Source organism: Bidens hawaiensis, unplaced genomic scaffold (assembly GCF_021521415.1).
Source record: "Bidens hawaiensis isolate Kalapana, Puna unplaced genomic scaffold, B.hawaiensis_p1.1 tig00028814_1, whole genome shotgun sequence".
Lineage (NCBI taxonomy): Eukaryota > Viridiplantae > Streptophyta > Magnoliopsida > Asterales > Asteraceae > Bidens > Bidens hawaiensis.
This window is the reverse complement of record NW_027494737.1, coordinates 59,666-68,981: the sequence shown is the minus strand read 5'-3', so window position 1 is coordinate 68,981 and position 9,316 is coordinate 59,666. Positions and strand designations below refer to the sequence as shown.

Genomic DNA, 9,316 nt, shown 5'->3' with positions numbered 1-9,316 from the left:
TCATCATCGGGGAGCCCTGCGGTTCGTTAGCAGAGAAGTCGCTATGACAATCGCTGAGTTCTTCATCTGTTTCAGAAAAGCGGAACGAAAAGTCTGGATCGGAAAGCGTTCTTGTTGACTCTCTCATTGTTTATGAATCAAGGGTACAATGGAGATTGGAAACAATGAGAAAAATGGAAGAAAAGTAAACATTATTTTTAGAATATGGATCAAGGGATATGATGACATGGAAAGATGTTTAGAAAATAAAACATCATCAAACTTTGGGTGAATAAGAGAGAATTATGGGGATCCTTTCTTTGATCAAATATGTAATGAATATAGAAATTTAATTTTGCTTACATTTTGATTAATAATTGAAGAAGATCATGATATTTACAATTGTTTACACATCGAATAATTTGAATTTTACAATTTTTTTCGAACGGTAAACTTTTATAAGCAACCAATAAACACCGAAAACCCGGAGAGAAGCTATGAATTTTACAATTGATACAATTATATTTTGGGATGTTAATTATGTTACATCAATAGGATAGAGGTACCGTAATAGATTAGTAATGAAAGAGCTGAAATGGTGAGGATACCAACTAGGAACACCCTTGTTCCGCGGAAGGTGCATATCGCTCTAGATACTTGTCTGTTGTGTAATGATCTTGTTGTGTTAGCAGATCATTTACTCTTAGATTGTACGTGGTGTTGTAGCAATAATTTGGCCTTTCCTGAGTAATTGGTGTAAGATTCCTCCGGCATATGCATTCTTTATAAAAGACCTTTTCACCATGCACAGTCATCTTCAACTTGGAAAAACAAAAGCAAAGGCGGTTCATGTGATGATTTTAACATGTTTGTGTTTAGAATGGAAATATTGGTGTCGTTTTGTGTTGTTATTGGTGATTTTAGATGCTATGTTTTGGTGTTTGAAATATTTAGGGACTTGCTAGCCTGTGTTTTTCCAATGAAATTGGCAGTTCAAATAGAAAAAAAGTTACATCTAGTTCCATAAACTTATATTTAAAGAAAATCTAGTAATCACTAAACCCTAAACTTCCCCAAATGGCCATTCGGCTAAATTTTAAAATAATCACTAACCATTTCTGTGAGTAGTTTCGATGAAAGAAGATCATAGCTTCATGCGAATTAAATCACGTTTTAAGACACATTGTTATAGGAAATTATGTGGCACCGAACAAATGATGCCATGTACTCATCACATTCACGTTTTTAGCACTTTTTGGCGAAAGTACATGACCAAGAACGGAAGCAATCAAACGATTTAAGTCTCACGATTTCTGGGGACTTTCAGGGAAAAATTAATACACGGCCAATGATAGTTCTCATGGTTTCAGCCAAACCATAAGACTTGCACTTAATCACTAAGTGTGTGTGCTTTTATAGAGAAACCGTTATTATAATATACTGTTGTTTACAAAATATGCAATGAAATGGTGTCACTTGCAAAATAAAAATCTGTATACTGGTACCAAGATGTTGAAAAAAGCATCACTCCTAATAGTGATAGTTCAAGTCTCATAATTACCGTTTAAATAAAATAAAATTTAGAAGTAGAAATATAGAGAATGTTTGAGTTGAACATTACACTTGTTTGCAACTCATGCATTTATTAAAACCAAGCTTAAAGCAAATAAAATAATAGATAACTATCTACAGTCATAATCAACTAGTCATAAAAGTTTATAGCTTCAAAAAGATAATAAACCATAATCTATAGAAGTGCCCCATCACCCAAACCGTCAAAGGGGCAAAGTCTTGCAAACTTGACACACATAGGATGATTGTCAATCCACTTGGGAATTAGTTTAGTTCCATGTAGGTGTGTCACACACTTAATTAGAGTGGTGGTAGTACTAATCGTCAAACGACGATCAATTTCTATTCTTTACTAACTCACCATTTGCCGCATGCCTTTGTAAAATTATATAAAGTTAAATGGGTAATAAAAAGGTTTGGTGATCAAATATTGATATCATGATGTGTCACATCACTTTTGCAATTGCTTTTCAAGATACTTTCACTTTTTGTGTGATCTGATCACCAAACCACTTGACGATCAGTTTTAGTTTTTTTAAAATTCGGCAAAGGCACATGATAAACAATGAGTTGGCAAAGAATACAAGCTGATCGTCAAGTGGTTTGACGATCGGTACTTCGTCACTGACCGCAAAACGGATCGAACCCTATGTGTGTCAAGTTTGCAAGGTTTTGCCCATTATGATGTTTTGGTTGATTGGGTACCCAATAATTAAAAAAAACTTCTAATCTATCTCCACAGCCTTATCTACACCCTTGGATTGATAAGGCGCTATGTTAATCGGTGTTCCCAAATTACGCAATATCTCATTATCAATGAAGTCATACCTGCATTCAACTTTGTGATCAGAATCCGAAATCTAAACATTAAAGTCAAATGAATCAAGAGAATATGTACTCACAGATTCTTGCAGGCGGTATCCATAACAACAGTAAGTGTCATGATGTTCGTTTTCATATCCTTAAATTGATCTTCAGGGTATTCATCAAACGGTTTCGCAAGAAAAAGTGAGAGTTTCTCAATCTGACTCTCCACCTGCTGCAGCTGCACTTCAAATAAGCTCTGTTTAATGGCCCGGTCTTCTTTTGTCATTTTTTCACTCAGAAAAACATCACCGAACATATAATAAGCGAACGGGTAGGAATATGCAATAATCCGTCTAGATAGAACAAGCCTGTCAGCTCCATTTTTCACCCAACTATAATCCACAACATTCTTATCGCGATCTTCCATAGTCGATATCTTTGACTGTAACTCCTCCTTCAGAGAGGTTTCAGCCTTCAAAGAGTCTTTATGAACTTTGAAACGATCAAGATGGTGCATATAACGCAAACTATCAGATTTTTCGCGTTCTATTTTAGCCATACGATCTACTTTACATGTGTGACCATCTATACTCGTCCAAGTGTGTTGATAACCGGTTGCTCCACCACATAACCAACTACATATTCACAGAAAATAGCTAGTCATTATATGATATTCAATACATAAATATTAAAATCTTATACTCAAATAAGATAATAAAAAAGGATAACATAAGAAATCATGACATCTTTTAAACCCTTGTAACTTGATTTAAAGAATACACGAAAATGTGAGCATATTTTTAAAAATAACTTACTACATTCAACATTTAAAACAAAATTGTGATAATCACATAATCAGTTCTTCGGGAAGATCCTCACCAAAATCCTTGACGACATATACATACGACAAGATTGCACCCTCCATTCTTTTCAACTGCTTTATGACATTTGGGACAATTTTTTGTATTGACCCTCATCCAGTCATTACCACTCTTGTTCTTTTGGGTCCAAAGCTCCAACATTTTACACGTACAGGGAGAATGTGCTTCTGCAGAACAACTAAAGCAAAACTGAACACCACACGCGCATTCAACCTCACAATATTCGTCATCGTCGATACGAATGGCATATCCACAATGTGGAACACTAGGACACCATTTTACCCTTTTATTATCTTCAATATATGATTCTAGAATGTACCGATCAAACTTCTTAGCGAGATCAGGGTCCTTTTGACTCACAGAGGTTCTGATTTTACCTTCATCACAAACTACATTGCATTTGTGAGCCATGCAACTGATGCGCCTACTTTGACCCTCGTTTATCTTCACCAGAAAGTGTTCCGTCCAACCTTAAATAAATAAAGGAAACAATGTAAAAACAGTGTTAAATTCTTGTTTTCATACATTTGACTTAAAATTCTGTTTTTTTTAATTTGGAAAATTGGAGTTTATTAATCCAAAACTATTACACATTGACTTAGGGTGTGTTTGTTTGGGTCTGAATGGACCCATTCAGAGGTGAAGGTCTGACTCGGTAAGGGATAAGCATGTTTGGTTCGTGAATATAGAACATCTGAATGGCTCAGCCACCTCTTAATCGCTCAGTCTCAAAATCATCGCTGAACCATTCAGTTTACACATATACCCTTCTTCACCTCCCCACCATCTCCTCTCCGTCTCCTCTTCTTCACCATAAATCTTCAACACCTCTCCCTCCTCCGCACTGTCTACCGCCACCGCCACCGGACCCAAACAGCAATTTTATTCTGCTCCATCGATTCTATCCTCATCCCTAAGCAGGTTCAATCTCTATTTCTGATTCAACTGATTATTTCATTCTCAGTCGATTTCTGTTTAATTGATTTATATTGAATCGATTTATATTTAATTGATTCAGATCCAATCTGTGACTTCATTCGGAATTGTTTTTACTTTCTTTGATTTTGGAAGTTTAGTATCTCTAGAAATTTGATTTCTCTTATGTCTATTGACAAAGGCTTTCTTGTGGTAATTGAAACTATTTAACAACTTGTTAATTAGCTTGCTTGATGAGTACACTCTATTGACAAAGGCTTTCTTGTGACCTGACTTTCATAATGTTTGGCGATGGTTCATGTTTCTTGTGACCTGACTTTCTTGTGACCTAATTTGCATAGTGATTTGCTCTGATTCGGTTCATTGTGTGACATTAAGTTGATATGTTTTGGCACCAGTTCAGATTTGTATTGGAATGCAATCTTTGTTTATTCATTTACCTAGCATAAACATTATCTTTTGCGGTTGATTAGGATTGTGGTTTGGTTGTCTACAATGGCTTCCTTTTTTTTGTGGTTTTGGTCACAAGTCCTTCATCATCGTTTCACCATGAATCTTACTTGGTTTTAAGTTTTTTTCCGTTTGCTCATAGTATGTTCGGGCATATGATTGGGTGTTGGTTGTATGCCATTTATGCTCGCAATCTGTTCGATGAAATGCCTATCTCGTTTTTTCTTTGTGCACCAATGACAAGAGCTTCTAATGCAGAATGAGTTGCTTATTGGCGTGGCTTGATGGCCCAGTTTTATTTCAGTATTCCTTTTATTTGTTTCGGATTTTAGTTATCTATATTAATGACTTTTATTATGTTGATTAAAGTCTTCTTTAATTGTTGTGTGTACATGCATAATGCTAGATTTTGTTAAAGTATATGTGGTAAATTAAACCACAATCATCCTATTTTTAGTATGCCCTGATAGATTATGAGATAAAAACTCATAATGGCGTATATAATACGCCTTGATGGTCAAAATGGTGTATCTCACAGCAAAGTAATAGAAGTGTTTGGAACCAACGCACCCTACGCGCATATATATATATATATATATATATATATATATATATATATATATATATATAAAAGTGGACCGGACTGGAACCTTATAAGGCTGAAACTCATACCCGTAAACCGGACTGTCCGCTAAGTATACCCAGAACCGTTTGGTAAGAAAAATAGAGTCATTGACCCGTTTAAGTTAAAATACATGGATGGGGTTCATGGGTTTTGCGGGACGGTTTCACAGATTAAACCCATTTCATGCACACTATACATTTTCATATATCTTTTAAGCTTCATTTATTAATTTAACTGTGTTTTGTTAGGCAAATTCTACGGTTTAGGTGAAGACGTCCAGGTTGCAAGAATGAAGACATCGGTTCAGGTTGCAAGAATGAAGACATCGGTTTAGGTTGCAAGAATGAAGACGTTGGTTCTGTTATTGTATATAATTTTCATGTTTAAACATATATATTTGTGGTACATTGAATTTTTTTGTTTATAAATTTAAAACTTTTTTGCAAACTCTCAGAATGATTAAGAGACATTGACACATTTTTGTTTATATATATATATATATTTGCATATATTGGGTTTCAATGAAAATGGGGAAACAAATCTGCTAGTTCATTCTTGCACGAAATAGTTCAAGGGGGTAAATTGGTCATTCTGCACACTCATTCAGAGGTCCTACCAAACAACACTTATTAGTTCAGCACTTACTGGTTCAGAGTCACTTAATCATTCAGACCTCTTTCCAATTCAGCACTTAATGGTTCAGTATTTGCCAAACAGCCCCTTATAGCAATCCATACTGGCAATCCCAACGCAACAAAAAAGCATGTGAGTCTGCTCCCAACTTTCAATTATGTTGTTAAAACAACATACAACCTAGGGTAAAAATCAGTCAATTTTTCATTAGAGCAAACGAAATTACTTTTCTATTAGGCTAGGATTGCTCAAAGTTTGGATTATTTAAATCCAATTTACCAATTGTTTTTAACCTTCAAAAGGTGGTGCAGTGGCAAACACCCCATTCCTCAATAAGTGGAGGCCACTTGTCTAGCACAAACTAAGATTTATCTGATCCCGTTGAATACCAGGACTCTGAAAATTAAAATAAAACGTTTAAATAAAATTTGTTTTTTACTTACAGTTATTGCAAAAACAATGGCCACAATCCATTGTGGTCATCTTGTAGGCAGGAACTTCCTCCATGCATACTTCACAGGTTGTTACAAAAGATCTTGGTAACGAAGAATTATCACGATTATCATGTACCGTCACACATGCTTCTTCATATAGCCGATCTTGCCCCTTGCTCACGAGCACTTCCGAGACTTTATCAACATCCCACCTATAATGTATAAGCAGAGTTCTTGCATGCTTCTCTTTTAAAGATAGCAACTCCATTACTTTTTGTAGATCTTCTCTCTGCACAAGGAAATAACATAATCTTAGAATCCATCCCTTATTATTAAAGACAAATCTTATCATTAACTAATGCCGGTTCCGACCACCCTAACAGGCCCAAAAAAAATTTTAAAAATTATATATATATATATATATATATATTAAAAGAATATGTATTCTTAATGTTTAAACCAAATTACCCGATTCATTTAAGCCCGTTTTTATAAAGAAAATGCAAAACCCAATTATAACCCAACAAGCCCATTTAAAAATTTAATTGTTTAAAACCAATAAAAAAACCCAATATTTTTCTCATCTTCGGCCCAAAATTTTTTATCGATTCCCGGGAACGGCCGTGTCACTAATCACCATGTGCAGCTAATAATAATAATAATAATAATAATAATAATAATAATAATGTTATAAAGAACAGGGCTCACCTGTGCTGCCTGTAAACATTCTTTTGTGATAACCTATGATTTAAGGTAAGAATAAAATGTCAGATTAATATTCAAATCAAGAAACAGAGGATCAGATCATAATCATTAATCAATCTTGGTCCATAATGTTAAAAAATTATAAAAATTAAAAAACAGAGATGATCAAATAGTATTCAAGTTCATACTGTTTCAATCAATTTTAAAAACTGGGATTATTTTATTTTAATAATATGATCAATACCCATGAATGATCTTAGTTTCATTTGAACAAAAAAACATAATTAAAAACAAACCCTAAACCTTAAAAAAAAACAAAATTTACGTTTATTAATTAAAAATGATTGCATCAATTAATTAATTACCTTACAAGAGGAAGCAGTGGAGCTTCGTGAATCAGCCTCGGAGACTTCAACAACGTCGCCGTCACCGTCTTCGTAGTCGTAATCGTAATAATCGCTACTATCGGAATCCATTTAGTGTTGTTTGTTGTATAATAAATATAATGATGATCTGCAATAATAATAATAATAATAATAATAATAATAAGTGATATATAGGGTATTAAGTTACAATTACGTACCCTCTATATATATCTAATTAATGCAATTATATTATTTGTAGCATAATTGGGTAATAGGGTTGATAAATACGTTAAGCAAGTCTCGTGGGCTGTCTATGACTATATGAGAAAGTTACAACAAATAATGAAAAGTTTATTCAATAACCAACAAATATGAGAACGTTAATTTTTTTTAACGACCGACAAGTAAAGTCTGACTATATAGAGTTAACCCGTGACAAAAGACGATCACATATGCTCATGATCTCAGACAATACTAGGTAGCCCAAGCTCATCATTTTCTGTGATAGAGAAAGCCAGTTGCCCGAATGCTTACTGCAGGTCTATGGTTGGATTGAGTTTAAGTTCAAATCTTCACTATCAATCTATTGAGTTTGATTCGTAGGGGTCCATGAGACTAAACAACTCTACTATTTATTTCAATATAATAACATTTAATTTATATAATCTATCTATTCTAATAAAGTAAAATAATTATAAACACGTGTCAGTTTGTGGTTAATTTTCACAATTTTTCCCTCCAAAACTAATAATGTCATAAATCAATAATTATTCATTTTCCTTTTACACTTATTTTATATTATTTATTCACTTTTCTTTAAGCTCTATTTATATTATATCTATATAATTTTATAAAAATTAATATTTACATATTATACTACTTGGTGAAATCCAAAAATTAACAACAAACCATGTTTATTGAAAAAAATATAATTTTAAATGTTATCATAAACATATTACACTATGTATATTGTTGAATATTGTAAATAAGAAAACAAAAAACAACTCTAATATGTTTTCAATTTACGAAGTATTTTTTTTAATCATTAAATTATAAATATATGAATAAAAGTTGATCCATTTTTTAAAAATATCCATTTATCTGTTGGTTTTTTTGTACATTGTCATATAAATTTATAAATTATAAATATATGATTTAAATCTATCTATTTATTTTTCCGCTTAATTTAGTAAACTATATATATGTGTTACATCGTAAGGATAATATATACCAAACACTTTCAAATATAATAAAGTTTATCATATTTAGTTTCGTGGGTTTTGTTTTATCAAGGATTTCTTTGGGATTTTTGGAACTTAAATTTGATCGTTACGGGTTAAATGTTGGTAAATAGATCGTTTAAAACAAATTAACTACATTTGGATCAAATTTGTTACGGGTAAAAAATGGGTAATCTGAATATTTTTAAATTTTAAAAATGCAAATAAATTTATAAAACAAATGAAAGTTAGAATTTTAAATGTGATTGGGTTTCAAATTTGTTTTTAAGGACATTTTGGAAATAGTCAAAAGATTCGGGATTTTGCACATTGAGTATTTTTCCCATGAATATTAAAATTTAGGAAAAAATGACAAACACCTTCAACATTCCACCTCCAGGCCTATTAATGCTTCTAACTAAGAAACATTTGTGTCAGTATTGACTTTCCTTGAATAGTGATTAAAATGTTGTTGTAAAGCATGTCGTACAAAACTATGTTCACTTGAAGCAAAACATTCACAAAATTGAACGGGTTAACATGTTATTCTTTTGTCATTTGGCAAAGTCGGGAAGCCCCTCAAACTTATCAAAATATCTTTCATTGTGCAGCTCAAAACTATTATAATATGAGAAGTACTCTTCTAAATTGGTTTATAATCAACTTCTTTCAATTATACCTATATGAGAGAATACATTTTCAGTAGATG

At 32.7% G+C, this 9,316-nt stretch overlaps 1 protein-coding gene across 2 annotated transcripts; it reads right to left on the bottom strand.

The window, feature by feature from the left end:
• Positions 1 to 1,904: 1,904 nt before the first annotated feature.
• LOC143577809 (putative E3 ubiquitin-protein ligase ARI2) lies at positions 1,905 to 7,519 on the bottom strand. 2 transcript variants are annotated; one of them, XM_077061537.1, is made up of 6 exons: positions 7,388 to 7,519; positions 7,026 to 7,058; positions 6,327 to 6,606; positions 3,238 to 3,709; positions 2,454 to 2,993; positions 1,905 to 2,379 (listed from the first exon to the last, which is right to left on the bottom strand). In XM_077061537.1, exons 1-6 carry the CDS (start codon positions 7,496 to 7,498, stop codon positions 2,277 to 2,279), a joined length of 1,539 nt encoding a protein of 512 aa, XP_076917652.1. In that variant the 5' UTR covers positions 7,499 to 7,519; the 3' UTR covers positions 1,905 to 2,276. The 2 variants fall into 2 exon arrangements, with proteins under 2 accessions (XP_076917652.1, XP_076917651.1); XM_077061536.1 differs by lacking the exon at positions 7,026 to 7,058 and having other exon boundaries at positions 1,906 to 2,379.
• Between the last annotated feature and the right edge of the window lie 1,797 nt (positions 7,520 to 9,316).